Consider the following 22,041-nt stretch of genomic DNA (forward strand, 5'->3'; position numbering starts at 1 on the left):
TTTTCTTCCTCTTCCTCTTCCTCTTCCTCTTCCTCTTCCTCTTCCTCTTCCTCTTCCTCTTCCTCTTCCTCTTCCTCTTCCTCTTCCTCTTCTTCTTCTTCTTCTCCTTCTTCTTCATCTTCTTTCTCTTCCTATTCCTATTCCTATTCCTCTTCTTCTTCTTCTTCTTCCTTCTTCTTCTTCTTCTTCTTCTTCTTCTTCTTCTTCTTCTTCTTCTTCTTCTTCTTCTTCTTCTTCTTCTTCTTCTTCTTCTTAGATACTATCTGAAATACTATCACTATCCATGCAACGGTAGGATCTACCAAGAATGAAAATTGCGTTTGATGGCTAATAACGGTAACTAATAATTAAAATAGCGTGACTTTTTAATTTCACTTCCAACTGCACTAATTAAGAAATGAGAAACAAGAACGAAATTCGTAAATGTGCGAGCTCTTATTTTTCACTTCTATTACAACAAGTCAAAGATTACGAGATCAATGCCAGCAGTATAGTACTTGTAAAATCAAAATGCCAAGATATTTCAGGCTTAAAATCATTATCAGCTGAAAACATATTAATAAATAGCGTTAATAACTTGAACAAAGAAGGAAGACACCCTGCAATGTCATATGAGTGACACATTTGACGTAATTATTTTTATAGTGACTATAAATACAGGAATAAATAGCCGTTGTATACGGAGCCATCACCTTGCAACGCACGGAGCATAGGTAAGTTGTGATCATCGATCTTCGAAGATTTTGTTGAACGTATGTTTATCTCTATAGTTTATTCTACTGATTTCTAGTTTCCCGCCCAGTTAAAAAAAATCAACTACGGTTTGGTACCCAAGTTTTTTTGAACACTTGAACCCATAGTCGAGGAATTATCTTACTGCGAGAACATCTTTAGTGAAAAAAACAACCACACCCGCAAGTGCTACACAATCGGTTTTATGTCATCGAAGTACTTAGTAGATTATTCGTAAAGTTTTAAAACGGAAAAAAAATATAGCGAGAAAGTAAATCACATAGTCGTTCCTGAAAAAAAGAGGCAGGAAAGAAAATTTTAGGGCGGAAACTATAGCAAGAAAAAGCTGGACTGGAATTCCCTAGCTTGTCTAGCTTTAATTTCAGTTGATGGTGTAAGTGTACCTGCACTTGAGCTCCCCATAATGGTATGCGTGCTTAGTCAGTAAATATATCTTAAAAGCTCGTTAATTCATCTTTTCATTTTTTATTTGATATTAATCTATGATCAACTGATATTCCATACTTTCCTTGTTCCATTTAGTTACTTTGGCTGTCTATACTCTATCATGATGGTCCAACATAAGATGTGGGTCGTATTGGTTGTTCTTGTAGCAGTGCATGCCGCCAATGCAGCTGGTAAGCTTACTTGTTTCGTGGTGTCTTTATCTCTCTCTCTCTCTCTCTCTCTCTCTCTCTCTCTCTCTCTCTCTCTAACATTATACGGGTCTTATTAACGTGTTTAATGCGTTTGTTTGTCCTTCTGTATTTCATTTCAAGACATACTTTGCTTAAAGGGGCACTTGAATGAAAACGCCCCAATTTTTGAAAATCCAAATAATTTAAGGTACTTGAGGATAATATGACTCAATTATGACTATGTAAACATGATTAGTGAAGATTTTAGCCTGGGAGCCACTTGCAGATGAGAAATTCTGGTTTAAAAGTGAAAAGAACAATAGGGTTGAGTAAATGACGTCATTTACTCACAATTTAGAAGCTGAATAGAATTAATGATTTTATCCACCACTTTTGACTGTGAAGGAAAACATGTTGCTTTGCTACTATCTGGGCCATATAGATAAATTTTACCAAATTTCAAGTCATTTACAATTTTCATTGATTTTCATCCAAGTGCCCCTTTAACAGATCACTTTTTTCCGCTTGTACAGAGTGGGAGCCGCTTGGTTGCTACGCAGATGACCGCGACCGAGCAATGCCTCATTACTTCAAAAGTGTAGCATCCAGTGACTATAAACACATCTTCGAAGAATGCAGAAAAGAAGCCGAGAAACAAGGTTATGATTACTTTGGTGTTCAGTACTTTAAAGAATGCTGGGGATCCAAACAAGCTCATAAGACGTACGACAAGCATGGCTGCAAGGACAACTGTAAAGTCCAAGGCGAATATGGCATTGGAACTCACTGGTCTAACTTCATGTACCACCGAAAAGATGGTAAATATCTACTGTAGTAATATAGTTCTCAGCTTTAACTAGGATTATGATTAAATGATATAAAATACTTTAGCTCGGGACATAGTTAATGGAGTGGAATGGTTTGAAATCTCTATAGAATAAAGCTAGTGTTTTGCGTTTGATGTTGAACCGTACGATCACGTGATACTGACCCTGCACAATGTACCAAAGCAAGTATGGCTGAAAATACTCATTTCCTTATTATTTTCATGTATGAACATTTTGATTTCATTCGATGACCATAAACCATGCGAATAAATATTTCCGCGCAGATACAGTTAAGCTACTAGATGATAAATAAGAAAGCATTAAAAAGGGCAATTTCCTTTTCAATAAACAATTTGTATTAATCATATAGGATTAATTAACAAATAACAAGTATTTTAGAACGTTTTTTAGGGTTAAAAACTTCTATATTTCCGAATACTATGAACAAACGTACGGAGCAACGTTTCCTTCTCAGGGTCAACGTCATATAACAATGGATAAAGTCGAACAAAAACCTAGAACAATAGGTTTCCCAACCATTCCGCTCCATTAACTATGCTGCAACTAGATTCACCTGTCAAATACTGTTTAGAGCGGGGCTTTTATTTATTAGCACATAGGGGGAGAGGGGGTTGTCGAAATCACATAAAAAGCTTTACAAACATGACGAACCCCATCCATGGTAGAGGCAACGATCCCCCCCCCCCCCCCCCCTCTCGCCTTCATCATCCTGCAATAGTTCCCAAGCCCCCTTAATATGTGGTAGCCCCCTAACTACTTTCTCAAAACAACTTAACCCCCCAACGATTTTTCCGACCCCACCACCATTCCCTAATAATTGAAAGCCCCCTTATCAGCAATTTTGAAGCGCGGGTGTCTCTGTACTGCCATGCAAAAGAGCTATATACATTATTGGCGGTCGTATATTCACAATGAAATAGCTAGTCAATCAGTCCGCGTGTTATTTCCCATATATATTATAAACATTAGCAATTTTTTGTTTTTGTTTTAGATTGGACCGAATGTAGTGCAAAAAAGTGCGGCGAAGGTGTCCAACATAAGCTCATACTTTCCAAAGACACTCGTCCCAATTGTCCATCGTACAACGTGAAGATTAAAATATCAACAGAAACCAAGCCTTGCTCAGCTGCTAAGCCATGTCCAGGTATTGTGATATTTTTTTCTTTGAAAATTTCCGTTATAATACTATATGCTAGTTCCGTTTGCTGATTAGCAAACTAGGGCTAGCGTCCGAAACGTTAGCAAGTTTTTTCATCTTTTCACGATGTATAATTTACCCTTTTATCATTCTGTTTCATTAGAAACACCGACGCAGCTCATACTAGTTTTTGGCTAGTTATCTCTTCTTATCTTTCCTGATTACTGATGAACTCTAAGATCGATATTCATTTTTTAATGTTCTTCAATTTTCCTGTGTGTGTAAAATGGCTGATGGTAGTGATGAGGTAAAACATGACGGTGGTGGTGGCGATGATGAGGAGGAGGAGGAGGAGGAGAAGGAGGGTAATAATGATGATGATGTGGTGGCTGTATGGGAGTCCTGTGCATTCGTGGTGGATGTGTGTGGTGTTTATATCCAACATATCTTTTTCACACCTTTACATATTCACTATGAATAAATTATTTATTTACATAATATCAATATACCTTAGATATCTACCTTGTATCTATAGTGCATAATATTCGTATTCATATATTTTTATATTAGACTTCATATCAGCTTGAATGTGTTTATAAGGAGTCTTTGGCACATTGTACGAATTGACGTTAAACATAGTTATCTATCTATCTATCTATCTATCTATCTATCTATGATGATGATGATGATGATGACCTGGTGATGATGGTAATGTGATGATGATGATAAGGATGATGCATAATATTAATGCAGCTAAGATGATGCATGATGTCAATGAAGGTGATAAGATGATGATAATTATGATGGTGATGAGCTGATGATATCAATGATGATGATGATAATGTACGATGAAGATGACGATAATGATGATGATAAAAATAATGATGATGTATTGATGGGGATGATGATGTTGATGTTATCAATAATGATTAACTGATGAGATCGATTATATTTTTTCTTCTACTCTAATCTAGTTGATGGTGGATGGAGTGCCTACTCAACCTGGTCCACTTGTAGTAAGACCTGTGGTGGATCGGGAACACAGGAGAGAACTCGTACATGTACCAACCCTGCACCTGCCCATGGTGGAAAACCATGTTCTGGTCTAGCAAAAGAGACCCGTGAATGTCATTCTGAGCCTTGTCCAGGTTTGTGACTTACTCGTTAAATTTATCGAATTTAATTATTCAACTTTTATTGCCAAAACATGTATATGTGTATATGGAACTCCAAATCTCGGGGAAAATCACCGCTTCAAATCCTTATCGTCATCCAGTATCTATCATTTTATAAAATGGTATATCCGCTGCAAATTTAAATTATATCCGGCGTAGTCATTACATGGAACAAGTTATTAGTTAGTCTTTAGCTAGTCTGTTCAGGAGCTATACACTCAGTCATCCAGACTGAATGTGGTGCACACAGAAAATAGACCCTGGCTCATGAATAGATAAACTATGTATTCAGCGCCTCCTTTTTTATTCCGAATCCTGAACTTGATCGGGTACGGTCGTTGATCCTGAACGCTGTGATTAGAAAACCAATTTGTGTTACGATGCCACCACCGCCACCACACCAGCCGTTTCAGTATCATCTATTGTAGTCCAGGAGTGGAATATATAGTTTGAGTATCCAAAGAGCTTTCCTGCTAGGACTTCTCCTGCTTCACCTTACCAGAATCCCCCATAACCACTACAGCTGGTTCAGTAGCTACCACTGTTGGTTGTATGTATAATCTCTCTTATCTGGCAAATCCTTATCGAAGCGTTCTCATGGTGGTCAAAATTTTTTTGATCATGAAAATGTACCTAGTAAAACGACACCGTGTATGGAGTCAGAAGTCATCAAATACAAGATTTAAAGCAACTAGTGCTCAAAATAATTTTGCCTAATACTAATAATTTATTTGAATACTTTTGTAAACGACAGTTGATGGTGGATGGAGTCCTTATTCAGCCTGGTCCACATGCAGCAAGAAATGCGGTGGAGGAACGCAAAAGAGAACTCGTACTTGCACCAAACCACCACCTTCCCATGGCGGAAAACCATGTTCTGGTCTTGCTGAAGAGACACGAAAATGCAACGCAAAACCGTGTTCAGGTTTTTAGTCACTAATTTATCTATAACTGAGTACGGATATATTAGACTTTTTTATGCAAAAAAAAACACCAAACAACATGAACAAATGCTTGAATTAATGTGATTTATGTAATTATATTTCTAATTATCAGTTGATGGTGGATGGAGTCCTTATTCAGCCTGGTCCACATGCAGCAAGAAATGCGGTGGAGGAACGCAAAAGAGAACTCGTACTTGCACCAAACCACCACCTTCCCATGGCGGAAAACCATGTTCTGGTCTTGCTGAAGAGACACGAAAATGCAACGCAAAATCGTGTTCAGGTCTTTAGTCACTAATTTATCTATAACTGTGTAGGGATATATTAGACTTTTTTATGCAAAAAAAACACCAAACAACATGAACAAATGCTTGAATTAATGTGCTTTATATAAATAATTTTCTAATCATCAGTCAATGGAGGATGGAGTGCCTACTCGGCTTGGTCTTCGTGCAGCAAGAAATGCGGTGGAGGAACGCAAAAGAGAACTCGCACTTGCACCAAACCACCACCTTCCCATGGTGGAAAACCATGTTCTGGTCCTTCTGAAATAACAAGAAAATGCAACGCAAAACCATGTTCAGGTTGGCAACGTTTTTAGTAACTTATCTATAAGTAGGAATATATTAAATTTTTTGTACACGGGAACCACCAAACAAGTCAAATATAAATTCAGAAGTTGTGATACATGAACAAAATGCTTTAATTAATGTGCTTTATATAAATAATTTTCTAATCATCAGTCAATGGAGGATGGAGTGCCTACTCGGCTTGGTCTTCGTGCAGCAAGAAATGCGGTGGAGGAACGCAAAAGAGAACTCGCACTTGCACCAAACCACCACCTTCCCATGGTGGAAAACCATGTTCAGGTCTTGCCGAAGAGACACGAAAATGCAACGTGAACAAATGTGCACCAAGTGAGTGATCTTCACTTATTATTATTAATTCCACTAGACTGTTATTATTCATTTGTTCAATTTTACAATTTTGTTTTACCGCAGAACCTTGTAGCGTTGATGATATTGTCCAGTATGTCCTTGATGTCATGCCGAAAGGAAGCGTGGAGGTTAATAACCATTTAGTGGGAGCTCTCTTCCAAGTTGTCAAAGGTGAGACCTTTCTTTTAATTTTTATCTGTCTACTTAGAATACAGTTTGTAAACTAATATATTTCGAAATTGATTCATTTTGTTTAGGCATGGGAGCAGCTGGAGGTATTCCAAAGAATGTTAAGGTTGACAAAGATGAGATGATAGAAAGGATAAAGAAAGCAATGGATCACAAGGGATACACTTACGCACGAACCATGATGGGATTCATCCTGCAAAAGCAAGAAGATTGTCATGGTACTGGTGATAAGATTATCAAAGAGATCAAAGACGCTCTGGGAGAAGATAAATTTAAGGTGATCAGATAAAGACGACTACTTTTGGCTATTGCTTCCTTTTCCTCTAAGAAAAGCTAATTCTTAATCAACTCTTTCAAAAAAGTAGTGAAATCATGACTCCCAAGAACAAAGAAACTCTTAAACTCTTTCTTGTTAAATTAGGATTTTCTAGCCGTGGATGGAGATGTTTCTCTCGTATTTGTCATTGACACCACTGGAAGTATGAAGGAAGAAATCCACCAAGCCAAAGCCATTGCACGAGCCATCGCAAATTACAAAAGAAAAGGAAAAGTCGATTATATCCTTTCTCCATACAACGATCCAGGTAAAGCTAGTTCAAACTAGAGCAAATGTTTGGTATATTTTCAAACCATCACAATATATGTGTTGTACTGTACGGTGCGGTGGGGTCCTCTAACATTATAACAGGATGAGAATTATATGTTAAGTGTATGCTACATCGAGCGTATACATCGAGTGGGACTGAAACACTGGCCTCTCGTTTGCTAGACGAGATCTCAACCGCTCGGCCACTGAGGCTTTACGGGAGAAGCTCGTGTTAGATCTATATTTTAATCAAATCCGCGCGTGATCTTTTACCCAACACGATGATGAGAATTGATACCACGCGCCTTGACCATTCCGTGTTCACAGTCTTATGAAAATCTACTCGATCATTCACCTACCTTTAAGAAAATCACCATTCGCAGGTGAGCCCGCATGTGAGCATATGCATATGAAATATTAAATATGCGCGGTATAAATATTAAAGTTATTATTATTATAATTATCAGCCCCTTTCATAACTTAAAAGAGGGATAAGTGGTAATATGCAGGGAGGTGAGGACCTAGTGTCCATGCTGTGGTTGTGCTCAGATGAGGAAATATCTTATTTTTAGAGCAGTTTACGTATGGCTATGAAATATTAAGCTCGCTGCACGAACGCGATTTTGACACGGCAAGGCATACGCCAGATCAATAACATTACGCTAGTATTTACACTCCATCCGTATCAATTATGGTCACGCCAAATTAAAGGTACTGCCAGACTAATCACATTGCAGGAGAAAAAAATCAGCCAATCAAAACTCTAGAAAAAACCACGGTCACTGCGAGGCTCGCATAATAAGGCACCGAGCTTTCCGCAATCATACGAAGGCTGCTCTATTGTGTGGAAGTGGCTGGTGCTAGCAAGCTGCGTATAGAAGCCTTTTAAAGGACTGAATATTAACAATTGATAAAAAAGCAAACATGTTTTAAAAAGAGCAATGCGTTTTGAAGTGAACTACCGCTACGCTACCCTCGATTCTCAAATGTGCCAAAATTTTGAAGATTTGCTATATTTAAGATTTTTAACCTATAAAACTTATTTCACTAAAGGTTCTGGACCTGTTACGAAATATACTTATGAAACTCGTTCAAACTTTGAGAAAGCTATCAACGGCCTCTATGCTCATGGGGGAGGTGACTGCAATGAGTTGACATTCAATGGAATTATCAATGCTATCAAGGTTGGAGATCCACTACCAAGTTCTCCCATGTATGTCTTCACTGATGCACCTCCCAAGGCCAGAGGAGATTACAATAGAGATAACGCCATTGGATATGCCCTGGACTACATGATGCCTGTACACTTTTTCTTCAGTACCATGGGTTGTGGTAATCCAGGAAACAATGCTGATTACAAGGCCATAATGGAAGATACCGGAGGTTTGAGTTTATTTTTCAAGAGTGCTTCAGCTATCAGTAGTGCCGATGCCCTTGTCAAAGCCGACCTGGATGGTTCTACTATCATTTCATCTGGAGGAAGCAGTAGCGCAAGAGGCAAAAGGGATCTCTTCGGCCTTTGGGAAAGAGGATCAAGTGATGTTGCTTTTCCAGTCGACGAAAGCGTTGCAAACCTGATTGTCTCCATCTCCGCACAATCGTACTGGAATAACGTAAAGCTTGTTGATTCCAGAGGTGGAAACGTAGCTCATACTTTAGATATGAACCAAGGAAAGCTTTGGTTAATCAAGAATCCAACAAAGGGAACCTGGAGATTGTCTGTCCCAGCGGGTGTGCGTGGTCTGTCGTACGAGGTACTTATTCCTATTAAATGGTTTCATGCATGCATATATTGGTCAGGTGTCTTAGCTGGGATTTTAGCTAGCTTTTTCATATTTGTTTCCTACTCAGATTAAAGCCAGCGCTTTGTCCAACATTGAGTTTGACCAGATGTTTGTCAGGACTCTGAAACCGTCTGGAATGGTTGTTCCAATATCCAATCCATTAATTGGTAAGTGTCAAAAGCTGAAAAGTGAGCATCATGTGACATTATATTACTGGTAGTAGAAAACACCTGTTATTTTCCAATGAGTAAGCTAGCTTGAGCTATTTGAGCCGAATTGATGTAAATGCATGCAGGCAAATAAACTAAATTACTACAAATCAAAATTACCATGCTAACTATACTAACCCCGTCTTTACAGGGGAAAAGGCAACCTTGAAACTTCTCCTGCCACATATTTCAAGTCTTAACATGGCGTCATTAAAAGCTGATCTTGTCAACGAACACGGAGTGAGCATCAAGGATTTGACGTTCAAAGATGATACCGCCACCTTCGACCTCCCTTCTGTTAGAGCCTTTAGGATCCGCCTGTCCGGTAAGACACACGACGGCAACGCATTCCAGAGACTGTCGCGTGAAGAGGTCAAACCCCAAACCGCAATCATCCGCACTCAGATCCACCAGAGTCTCCTGACCATCAAACGAGGGGTAAGATCATCTTTCCGTGCTGCAATTGACTATGCAGGTAGTGGATCCAAGACGTTTTCAGTGAAGGCATCCGTAGTTCCATCAAATTTGAAACTCTCTGTCAGAAGTTCCGTAAGAGTGACAAATGCACGCCCAGGGTACGTTTTTGCCTATCTGACTGCTCCTGCAGGAACCCCAGTTGGTACAGTTGCCAAAGTTCATATTATTGCCTCTAGCGGAGACATCAAGCTGAATCTTTTGGCTCATTTGATGGTTAAATAACTAAATAAGTCAATGCGTATGGATAACCAAACAAGTATTTAATATGTTTCGATTAGAGTTAAAAAAGCAAGATATAAATTGTATTAGTAATAAGATATGGATCAAGTAAAGTCATAATTGTAGACTGAAGCAAAATTAAAAACCAGCAGAAAGCAATTGACGTTTTTCATTGTAATGATCGCTAAAATATGCTTTGGTGTAATGGCATTGATTTCTGAATGAAGATATTGAGAAAAGATGACGTCACAAGTTTTTGGTTTCTGTTTAAAAGAGACGATATGTTTTATAGTGGGTGGTCCCGTGAAGACTTTTACTATTGCGCAATTTCTGCATTTTCTGACAAGGAAAATAAACAGCCACCTCAGCAAATAATATAATAACAAAGGATGGTAAAAAGATAAGAAAATTAATTGGTGATTCTGACTGAGAACATTGGTATATTTGTTCTTATTGTGTCATGGCGCAAGATCAAATTTACAAATAGTGTGACATACGTAATGCAAAACTGTTTATTTTATAGCCTAAAAAAGGCAGAACATTGTAATTATTTCAATATCATGCAGAGAACACCCGTCTTAAGGGAAATATTCCTTTTGCGACAAGCATATGTTTATGACAGCCAGCTGGCTTTACACAATGATTTCTTTTACTCCAACGAAGGACTAGCGTCCGAAACGTCAGTAAGTTTTTTCATTTTTTGACGGTGTATAATTTATCTTTTTGTCCTTACTGTTTCATTAGAAACACCGACGCGTCTCACACTAGTTTTTAGCTAGTTATCTATTCAGAAATCAATGACTGAAAATAAATTTAAAACAAATTACCGAATAACAAAAAGTATAGCATTTTCGAAGTAATATTAAAGAAAAATCGGCCTGCCTTACAAGAAAATCAAGGGTTTCAGGGTGAACCGATTCCACGGGTTTGATCCCTATCAAAATTGGTCAAAAACTCGATGAAGCTTTGCTGACCCAAATTAAAGACACTGACATAAATATAAATAAAGGAAGTCCGTTGTAGAAATTAAAAGCTTGTGGCGTGACATGCATAACGCAACGCCTAATGCAACACGGTTTCTATACGCAAAAATCCAGGCAACCCTGTTTACGCTCTGGCTTTGAGCATCCCGGCGTTACATAGGAAGACCGATGACATAATAACGTATGTAGCCTGCGTAGCCAGGCGTTCCTTGTGGGTTTTGGGAGGGGGGAGGGGGGGGGGGGCTTAGGGAGGAGAGATGAGGAGAGAGGGACCGTATGCCAAAACTCGGACTCGAATCGATGGAGCTGGGACTTGGACTGCAAAATGGATAGCTTCGCGATGATTTTGATTTTATGAAACGAATTTTTTAACCAAAATGGCTGTCACTGTATATAGATCGCTACCACCGTCCCTTAAAGTTAACAACTTATTATTTTCACTTCAGCTTTAGATTCCTAGAGGCTCAGCTAGTAACAGTGCCTTCCAGGTATCCCAGTCTACCCCAGGGTCTTGTTAGTTTATCCTGAGTAATTAAGCTACTCAAAAACGGCTTCATAGAATTTCTTTAAACTTCCCCATAATATAACCAAAAATTTGGTCTACAAAGACTAATAAATCGCTTTCAAAGTTTAGGTCTAGATTTTGAGATAGTTGGCGAAAAGTCAAGTCAACAGCACCATTATAATGGAAACTAAACTATTAAATTTACAATGCAAAGTTTCAGTTATCATATAACCTTTAAAAGATGTGCGAAATCCATAAACATTCGACTTTAGCTTTAATATTGTCCCCAAAACAACAAGAACGCTTTATAATTATTCCAAGCAAAAAAGTTTCAAGGATAAGAGCCTCAGCTTGACAAGAAATTATTAAAAATGAATGTTGGTAATGAAATGAATATATAGTTTTAAGAGATATTTTTTTGAAGAGAAAAATCGATTCAAGGCTTGTCATCTTAGTCGCCGGGTATGTGATGTCAAGCGATTGGTTGATTGGATGCTCGATGTTCTATTAATACTTAATCAATCGCAAATTAAATATTAAATTAAAATCAAATTAAATATCCACTACTTAGCACTATTTTGTAGCAAGTAACAGCCCTTATGGTCAAAGGCCACCTTTCCTCATTTAGTTCTCGGATTTTTTGGCAGTCAGGAAACAAAACAATCCTTCGTTCGCGAGGGTTGTCAGTGAAGCTAACGTGGCCCCCGACTAGTTTTATCGACATAAATGGCAGAGACTTCACGTCTGTACAAGTATGTAGAAATTGAAAGTCTACGCATTGTAGATAGCATATAGGAAATCACCAACAGCAAGAAAATCCACACCAAAACGGTGAGACAGATTTGGCATTCATAATACTTTCTCGCCAGGAGATGTTCGCACAGGTCAAACGCAAATGAAGCGTAATGAAACTTTTAACCCACAATGCTCCACGCGCCTTGATCACCCTCCTCTGCTCACACACACTACTACTACATTCAATGCTCTATGCACACAACGCTCAACTCACATGTTGATATTCACGGAGGGAGGAAACCGGAGAAAACCCTTGTAGCATGGGAGAGAACAACACATCAAACAAACTCAATTCACATGTGGCGACCGCAGGGCTTGGAACAAGCTACCCGACCCGTGCACTGCGTTTAAAGAAGACGAGTTAGCAACCATCCATATTCAAGTGCTATTGCTCAGACAAGAAGATCAGGAATTCTAAGAGTATCGTTCACAACTTGGCTTTAATAGCGTCTTAATACATTAAATAGAAACTGAGAAAAGTATATATGCTGGTGAATGGAACCTCTGTTTTCGTAACTTCCGCCGATGTTATAAAGGCAGTCTTTGCTATGTTATTTTCGTTTTGGGTTAACACTCTAAACTTTTTTTAAACAGTTAGAAACTGATGCACTATGATAAAATGCTTGTTTGAAGCGGTATTTTCAATTGTACAAAGATGCTTTGTTGCATTTGTGTTGTTACTTTGTCAGGCCTTTTTTAATAGAAAATATATGGGAAATAAGCAAATGAAAGCCTAAACCTCATTTTCGAATAAAATGTTTGCTTTGGGCCGTTAACACTTTGATTCCACTTTCATCGGTCATCTCTACTTCCAAACAAGTTAAACTTTCTGAATAACAAGATTTTAGCCTTGTGCAACAGCCTTTCTTCAAGAAAATAGTTTTATGGCGCTCACTGCTTGAATACGAAAAGAATTCTATCTTAATGTTTTCGCTCATTTCTATTTCCAAAGTTTTTTTGCGCGTTTTCGTTAAAATTAAGGAAATAACACTTTAATTGTATTATAAATGTTAATAACATTTTTGATTCTCGACATTTGATGAACCTATATTTCGGAATTGTATTCCTTGGGTTCATGTTTAATCGAAATTTTAAACTAGCTTGCAATGACATTTTTTAACATCTTGGACTGAAATTCACCTCATATGTACACCCTTTTCCCTTTTAGACGGCAGACATGAGTGATATTATAAATTGATAAATTAAAGATACGATACAAAAAATAAGATCTGTGATTAATTTGAAAATAGGTAATGAATTAAAGGTTCAGTCAAGTTAGCTCTGGGGTTTTCTTGACGAGTAAATACGTTTTCCACGACGTTACTGGAATGTTTTATTTTTGCTTTTATTTCTATGCTTCAAAACTTCAAGGTCAAATTTCTCGAAAGTGCTCTCACAGATTTTCTTTAAATTTTCTGAACCTTGAGCAAAGTACTCATCCTCCAAGATCTCAAGTGCGATTTAGAAACTTGTCAAAAAAATGGAGAAAATGAGTCGTAAAGCAAACGCACCAATACTTAATAGCAGTTTTATATTAATTCCGATTTCTGTAAAAACATGCTTCTTCGAAATATTCGTATTTCCATAAAACCTCCACAAGATATTTTTCCCCAATGAATTGCTAGTGTTGGCGTATTTGCGATTTGAAGTTGGAAGGTACCGCGCAAGAAAACCCCATCGAGCCACCTTAAGTATCAACAAGACGGGAATATGAATTCGAAACATAAAATCATTTTTTAAAAACACCTTGATAAGTAGTTGCTTGGAGAAGCATAATACTAGAAAGGACAGCGATAGGAAACATATAGTTTTTACTTGATAATCAGAGTCATGATGACACCGAAACTTCGTGCAGTAAAAACTATATGTTTCCTATCGTTGTCCTTTAAAAAAAAACACATCGCAGTCTTATTTCAATTCCTTACTTTCTGAGTATTTTCTCAGGGAATAGTTCGACTCTAGAATAATACCTCTGTTCAGTCAATTTGCTTACTTTTACCGTTCTTACTTTTCATTACACCCCCTTTCGGATGGCAGTCACCCAAACTCTTAAAAAGCTTATTTCTAAAGAGCCGACATGATCACTCTTCCCGCATCACACCCCGCACTCACTGGCGGAATCTATTATTGGGTGTAATGTGAAAGTTAAGTTGCATCACTTGAAAACATACTTCTAGATTTTTCTACACTAAGCGACAATATAAAGGGGAATTATATTAAAAATATATTCTACTCTCGTTCTGCTTGATTTTCCTGTTTCCATTAGTACGCTTTCTTAGACTAATTCTTTCATGCGATTTCAATGATGAATTTTGTAGATTTTCTCTCCCTTTCGATTTCTCCTTCTCCTTCTCGTTTTCCTTCTACTCCTTCTCTTTTTCTTTTTCCTTTTCTTCTCAGTCTTCTTCTTCTTTTTTCGCCTTCTTTACAATAATACGACCGAGAAAAGTACTTTATTTTCGACAAAAATTGATCATAAATTAGACGGTACGTAAATAGTAAAGGAGACAATATCACTATATCCATACAACAGTAGGGTCTACAAAGAATGATAATTGCGTTTTATCATCAATTCATGTTTCCGACCCCGTTAGCTAAGCTACCGTTGCTATGTCTCACAAGCTCAACGAATTCGCTAAAATATCCAAGAATATAAAACTCTGATCACGGAAAAATTACCATTATAAATTGTTTCAGTAGTTTACTGTCCTGTGAAAATAAAAGTAGCTGCCTCGTAATCCTTGTAGACAAGACAAGTTTGAATTCCATAGGAAAAAACTGCTGTAACGCAATGATTGTTTTACTGCTGTCTTAATCATGAATAACCATGCACCACGCCATTACCAGTCATTTGTCTGCCACATTTCAGTAAGTTTTTTTTTTTCACCATGGCTTTAAATGCAGGAATGATTAGGTAGTGAATCTACTAACCAAACGTCTTGCAACAAACGGAGTTAAGGTAAGCTATGGTCATATCTTTGAAGATTTTGTTGTACGCGTAGGTTTCATCTTCGTAGCCTTTCAATACTGTATTGTTTCTTTTACTTCGAATTTGTTCCCAAAGTTTTCTGCTCAACGACCCATTATCAGAGAATCGTCTTGTTGCGAGAACATCTTTCATAAAAGAACATTGTGTTGCAAAGCTAATCAAAATCTAGCTCCACATATCATCAAAGTTCTCACAGTAAAGTTTTTGTTACGGAGACTAAAATCCTGGGCCGTGGTAATGAGTTATAAAAATAAAGAACACTAAGAAATTTAGACAGGAAAGTTAAGAAAAAGGTCCCTAAAAATAAGGGGGAGGACGAATGTTACGAAACATAGTAAGGAATTAGATGCGAAACAGGGCCGGAATCGCTAGCTTTCAGTTCAGGTGTGAAGAGAGAGTGTTTACACACCCAAATGTAGTATATATAGTTGATAAAGAAAAGCCCGTTAATTCATTTTTTATCATGTGCGACTCATTTAAGAAAGAAAACATTTCATTTTGCATCTTATTTGTGCTTGTTAAAAACTGATATTAATCTATGATCAACTGATATTCCGTACTTACTTTGTTCCATTTAGCTACTTTGCCTGTCTCCTCCATCATGATGGTCCAACATAAAATGTGGGTCGTATTGGTTGTTCTTGTAGCAGTGCATGCCGCCAATGCAGCTGGTAAGCTTACTTGTTTCGTGGCGTCTTTATATGTCTACTAAATATCTATCCCCACCCTCCCCTCCCCCCCCTCTCTCTCTCTCTCTCTCTCTCTCTCTCTCTGTTTTACACTAACTACGGTTGAAAAATAATAAACGTTTATTTTCAAAGTGATTTTTTATTACTGAAAACCATTTTTGTTTTTGTTTTTGTTTTTGCTTCGCAAGGATTTAGGAGCATAATTTTTATTGGGGCGGGGGGGGGGGGGAGGGGCTAATATGAAAATGAAAGCGCACATCTGCTGGTATGCGTTGTGCTTCTCTTATTTTTAAATATGATTTAGTTTTATAATTGTGAGTAGTTTAGCATACTTATTACGAATGGGGCCGGGTTAATTTGAAATTTTATTTCTCAAAAAGTGGGAGAGGGCGCGCCTGTTCAGTTTTTACTAGTCAACACTAGTCTTAGATATTTTGCTTAACAGATCACTTTTTTCCTCTTGTACAGAGTGGGAGCCGCTTGGTTGCTACGCAGATGACCGCGACCGAGCAATGCCTCATTACTTCAAAAGTGTAGTATCCAGTGACTATAAACACATCTTCGAAGAATGCCGAAAAGAAGCCGAGAAACGAGGTTATGATTACTTTGGTGTTCAGTACTTTAAAGAATGCTGGGGATCCAAAGAAGCTTATGCGACGTACGACAAGCATGGCTGCAAGGACAACTGTAAAGTCCAAGGCAAATTTGGCATCGGAACCACATGGTCTAACTTCATGTACCGGCGGAAAGATGGTAAATATCTACTGTAGAGATTGCAATTCTATAGCGAAATTCACGAGGGAAAAAAAGGAAACAAACGAGGGAATTCCACGTTAGATTTCAAGAGTAAACAGATATCGCACGAATATGCAAAATACATTTTCTAAACGTTTATTTAATAAGAACTGCGGAATATTAAACGTTTTCTTGTGTTTTAGAATGGACCGAGTGTAGTGCAAAGGAGTGCGGCGAAGGTGTCAAATATAAACTTATACTTTCCAAAGACACTCGTCCCAATTGTCCATCGTACAACGTGAAGATTACAAAATCAATAGTAACCAAGCCTTGCTCAGCTGCTAAGCCTTGTCCAGGTATTGTGAGACTTTCTCTTTGAAATTTTCCGTCATAATATACTACTTCCATTTGCTAAGTAGTGATGAACTCTAAAATCAATATTGCCTTTGAATTCTAATATTGTTCGTTTATTTTGTAAAATGGCTGAAGATATTGCTGGATGATATTGATGATGATGATTGTGATGAAATTATGATGATTCACGATGGTGTGCGATGAAGACGATGCTGATCATGCCGATGATCTATAATAATAACGATAATATTAAAAACTACAATAAGTTCCATCTTTTTCCTTTTATTTTCTAATCTAGTTGATGGTGGATGGAGTGCCTACTCAGCCTGGTCTACTTGTAGTAAGACCTGTGGTGGATCGGGAACACAGGAGAGAACTCGTACATGTACCAACCCTGCACCTGCCCATGGTGGAAAACCATGTTCTGGTCTAGCAAAAGAGACCCGTGAATGTCATTCTGAGCCTTGTCCAGGTTTGTGACTTAATTGTCAAACAGTTCTTAATACTTCTTAATACTAGATAACCAACGTTTTTGCCAACAAATGTTTAGGTGGTAAAAGAACTTCGCAAACACTTCAATTTCAAAAGGATTAAGAATAAATTATTTTTTTATATGAACAATATAAAATGTGTAGTAACACATGCGGTGGAGGGGTACAGAAGAGAACTCGTACTTGCACCAACCCATCACCTTCCCTTGGTGTAAAACCTTGTTCAGGATCTGCAGAAGTAACACAATCCTGTAACTCTAACCCTTGTTCAGGTTTGTGAATTATATCAAGCATTTTGAGTCATTTCTTTTTGATTTTCATGTTAGCTCCTCCTAGTATTAAAATATTTTTGAAAAGTCCATTGAGTGAGAGGATTCTGATTGCTTTTAGTAAGAACAGAAATTTTAAAAAAAAGCCAAAACAAAGAAAAATACTTCAAAAGAAAGTCTTAGAACAAATCCTTTAAATCCTTATAAAAGCGTGCTCGAGATGGTCACGGCTTTTCTGATAAGTGAAAACCTATAGTAAAGCGGATCGGTGTATGAAGTCATGTCTATAATAACGATTTAATTCCAAATGTTAAATGGCAGTTGATGGTGGATGGAGTCCTTACTCGGCCTGGTCTTCGTGTAGCAAGAAATGCGGAGGAGGAACGCAGAAGAGAACTCGCACCTGCACCAACCCGCCACCTTCCCATGGTGGAAAACCATGCTCTGGTCTTGCTGAAGAGGCACGAAAGTGCAACAAAAACAAATGTGCACCAAGTGAGTGACTGTCTACAACTTTTCTTATATTATTCATTTGCTCAAGGTTACACTGATTTTGTTTTACCGCAGAACCTTGTAGCGTTGATGATATTGTCAAGTATGTTCTTGATGCTCTGCCTAAAGGAAGCGTAGAGGTTAATAACCATTTAGTGGGAGCTATCTTCCAAGTTGTCAAAGGTGAGAACTTTTAATTCTTATCCATCCATACATTAGAATACAATTGGTTAATCAATTTGGAATTTGTTTAATTTGATTAGGCATGGGAGCAGCTAAAGGTATTCCAAAGAATGTTAAAGTTAACAAGAATGAGATGATCGATAGGATAAAGAAAGCAATGGATCACAAGGGATACACTTACGCACGAACCATGATGGGATTCATCCTGCAAAAGCAAGAAGATTGTCGTGGTACTGGTGATAAGATTATCAAAGAGATCAAAGACGCTCTGGGAGAAGATAAATTCAGGGTAACTGATTAAAGAGGATTAATTCTGGCCTTGCTTCCTCTGCGAAAAGCTAATTCCTAAACAGCTCCTTTTGTATTATTTAGGATTTCCTAGCCGTGGATGGAGATGTTTCTCTCGTATTTGTCATTGACACCACTGGAAGTATGGGACAAGAAATCCACCAAGCCAAAGCCATTGCACGAGCCATAGCTAGGCACAAGAGAAAAGGAAAAGTGGATTTTATTCTTTCTCCATACAACGATCCAGGTAAAGTTTGAACTAGAGCACAATTCGGTAGTTTTTCAAACCTCACATGTGCCGCACCATGCTCAAACATTACATATATGGATGAGAAATCATATCACGCGACGTGTGCCCGTCCCTTGTTTCAGTCTTGCGAACTAATCATCCAGTCACCAATTATTAGCACACTCGCCATCCCCGCATGCTCAAATGATGAGGTATCTTACTTTAATTGAATAGAAGTAGCTCGTACTAGGAAATTGCGTACAAGCCTCGTAAAATAATGAAATAGCAAAACACAAAATAAACAATAAACAAATAGCAGATTAGCTGTAAGAATGACAAAAAGCTTTGGGCTGATCGAAATTGGAATTTTAGCGTGTTAGCTTTTGCGGATGGAGGAAAACTAAAAACCCAGAGAAATATCTCAGAATCAATGGAGAGACCTAACAAAATTTTCTAACATTTGACGATTCTGGGAATCAAACCCGAGTCCCACCCCAGAGGTAAAAGGAATACTGTTTTAGTGCTTTTGCTACGCCACCTTTTATTCCTAAATGTGTTAGTGTTCTAAAAAAATGATATATATATATATGATTTTTAACGAAATACTTTCCTTATTACAGGCTCCGGACCTGTCAAAAAATACTCATATGAGAAACGTGCAGACTTTATAAGAGCTATCAATGGCCTTCGAGCTAGGGGGGGAGGTGACTGTAACGAGCTGGCTTTTAATGGAATTATCAATGCTATCAAAGTTGGAGATCCATTACCAAGTTCTCCCATGTATGTCTTCACTGATGCACCTCCCAAGGCCAGAGGAGATTACAATAGAGATAACGCCATTGGATATGCCCTGGACTACATGATGCCTGTAAACTTTTTCTTCAGTACTAAGGGTTGTGGTCATCCAGAAAACAATGCTGATTACAAGGCCATAATGGAAGATACCGGAGGTTTGGGTCTATTTTTCAAGAGTGCTTCAGCTATCAGTAGTGCCGATGCCCTTGTCAAAACCGACCTGGACGGTTCTACCATTATTTCGTCAGGAGGAAGCAGAAGCACAAGAGGCAAAAGGGATCTCATCGGCCTTTGGGAACGAGCGTCGCGTGATGTAGCTTTTCCAGTTGACGAAAGCGTTGCAAACCTTATCGTTTCTATCTCCGCACAATCCAAATGGAATGGCGTAAAGCTTGTTGATTCCAGAGGTAGAAACGTAGCTCATACTTTAAATATGAACAAAGGAAAGCTTTGGTTAATCAAGAATCCAACAACGGGAACCTGGAGATTGTCTGTCCCAGCCGGTGTGCGTGGTCTGTCCTACGAGGTACTTATTCCTATTAAGCAGTTTTATACATGCATATAATTGCCAAGATGCTTGAACTAAACTCAATGAAAAGCCCAGGCTAATTAATGGTTTTTAATATCCGTTTTCTACTTAGATCAAGGCCAGTGCTGTTTCCAACATTGAGTTTGACCAGATGTTTGTCAGGACTCTGAAACCGTCTGGAATGGTTGTTCCAATATCCAATCCATTAATTGGTAAGTGTCAAAAGCTGAAAAGTGAGCATCATGTGACATTATATTACTGGTAGTAGAAAACACCTGTTATTTTCCAATGAGTAAGCTAGCTTGAGCTATTTGAGCCGAATTGATGTAAATGCTTGCAGGCAAATAAACTAAATCTACTACGAATCAAAATTATTATACTAACCCCACTTTTTACAGGGGAAAAGGCAACGGTGAAACTTCTTCTGCCACATATTTCACGTCTTAACATGGCGGCATTGAAAGCCGATCTCGTCAACGAACACGGAGTAAGAATCAAGGATTTGACGTTCAAAGATGACACCGCTGCCTTCGACCTCCCTTCTGCTAAATCCTTTAAGATCCGCTTGTCGGGCAAGACACACGACGGCAACGCATTCCAGAGACTGTCGAGTCAAGAGATCAAACCAAAAACAGCCATCATCCGCTCTAAGATCGACAAGAGTCTCCTGACCATCAGAAGAGGTAGAAAATCATTTTTCAGAGCTGTAATAGATTATGCAGGTCATGGATCCAAGAGGTTCAGAGTGGGTGTATCCGTAGTTCCACGAAATGTAAGAATCTCTTTCAAACGTTTCATAAAGGTGAAAAAGGGAAGACCAGGGGTTGTTTCTATCTCTCTACATGCTCCACGAGTAATCCCATCTGGTACAGTTGTCAAAGTTAATATTCTTGCCCGCCACCGTCACATCAAGCTGAATCTTTTAGCCAATTTGATGGTTAACTAACTAAATAATTCAATGAGTATGGATAATGAAACGGATAGTAAGTTTGTTTCAATTAGGGGATAAAAAGCAAAATATAAATAGTATAAGTGGTAAGAAGCGGATCAAGTCAAGTCATCATGATTATAGGTTAAAGAAACAATAAAGAGTAATTGAAAGCATTTGATAGTTTGTGTTGTAATAATTGCTAAATATTGAGGGTGTTTTGCAAACGCTCGTCAGGGCATTCTGAATGATTTTGACGGAAAAAAAGGTGGAATGGACGGGCGGATAAATTGTCGGATGGACGGATGCATGGATGATTGGATGCTTTTACTATGAGCGCATCTGTGGCTCCGTCAAACGTAGGAGTCACTGTCGGAAGAAGTTCTTTACTTGTAACAAATAGACGTCCAGGGTATATTTCTGTCTATCTGTGAATGCTCCATCAGGCACTCGAATTGGTAAATGTTGTGAAGGTTCATATTTTGGCATCCAGCAGTGACATCAAGCTGAATCTTTTAGCTCATTTGATGGTTAAGTAAAACTGAAGAAGTACAAAACGATATTGCTGACTTAAGCTTTTAGCTAGCTGGATTATGTATTAGAAAGATGTTACTCAGAAGCAATACTTTTAATCAATAACATTTTACTGGAATTAGGAAAACGTTTTGTTTTGAACTCTCGTACAAGCACTTAGTCTGTCGGAGTTAAATATTCTTATCATCGCATATTTCAAACGTTTACTTGGGAAAAAAGGGATTTTTTTCCCAGAAAATGCCATGTCTACCTTTATTGGGCGGTTCCTGGTGTCGAAATATAAGAGGGATCAAACCGTTTTAAGCTAACAGAACAATCTGGTATCAAATAAAAATATCTGGAAAAAAATTGATTAGTAGAGTTGGGTGTCCTAAGA

The 22,041-nt window shown here is 38.1% G+C and overlaps 2 protein-coding genes across 4 annotated transcripts; both read left to right on the forward strand.

Moving 5' to 3' along the window:
• Positions 1 to 647: 647 nt before the first annotated feature.
• On the forward strand, positions 648 to 10,036 carry LOC116296164 (uncharacterized). Of its 2 annotated transcripts, XM_089035605.1 has the most exons (15): positions 648 to 713; positions 1,276 to 1,370; positions 1,904 to 2,188; positions 3,210 to 3,362; positions 4,331 to 4,504; positions 5,286 to 5,456; positions 5,588 to 5,758; positions 5,889 to 6,059; positions 6,219 to 6,392; positions 6,477 to 6,584; positions 6,671 to 6,879; positions 7,024 to 7,186; positions 8,242 to 8,942; positions 9,040 to 9,139; positions 9,333 to 10,036. In XM_089035605.1, the coding sequence occupies exons 2-15, from the start codon at positions 1,301 to 1,303 to the stop codon at positions 9,878 to 9,880; spliced, it is 3,198 nt and encodes a 1,065-aa protein (XP_088891731.1). In that variant the 5' UTR covers positions 648 to 713; positions 1,276 to 1,300; the 3' UTR covers positions 9,881 to 10,036. The 2 variants fall into 2 exon arrangements, with proteins under 2 accessions (XP_088891731.1, XP_088891732.1); XM_089035606.1 differs by lacking the exon at positions 4,331 to 4,504.
• A 5,010-nt stretch (positions 10,037 to 15,046) lies between these two features.
• Positions 15,047 to 21,307, forward strand: LOC116296163 (uncharacterized). 2 transcript variants are annotated; one of them, XM_031704132.2, is made up of 12 exons: positions 15,047 to 15,119; positions 15,728 to 15,820; positions 16,307 to 16,591; positions 16,777 to 16,929; positions 17,226 to 17,399; positions 18,009 to 18,182; positions 18,255 to 18,362; positions 18,443 to 18,651; positions 18,735 to 18,897; positions 19,500 to 20,200; positions 20,316 to 20,415; positions 20,602 to 21,307. In XM_031704132.2, the coding sequence occupies exons 2-12, from the start codon at positions 15,751 to 15,753 to the stop codon at positions 21,147 to 21,149; spliced, it is 2,685 nt and encodes an 894-aa protein (XP_031559992.2). In that variant the 5' UTR covers positions 15,047 to 15,119; positions 15,728 to 15,750; the 3' UTR covers positions 21,150 to 21,307. The 2 variants fall into 2 exon arrangements, with proteins under 2 accessions (XP_031559992.2, XP_031559994.2); XM_031704134.2 differs by lacking the exon at positions 17,226 to 17,399.
• The last annotated feature ends 734 nt before the right edge of the window (positions 21,308 to 22,041 follow it).

The sequence above is a fragment of the Actinia tenebrosa genome, unplaced genomic scaffold (genome assembly GCF_029948245.1).
Source record: "Actinia tenebrosa isolate PJP-AT-01 unplaced genomic scaffold, QUT_ActTen_1.0 PGA_scaffold3__52_contigs__length_22856419, whole genome shotgun sequence".
Taxonomy (NCBI): domain Eukaryota; kingdom Metazoa; phylum Cnidaria; class Anthozoa; order Actiniaria; family Actiniidae; genus Actinia; species Actinia tenebrosa.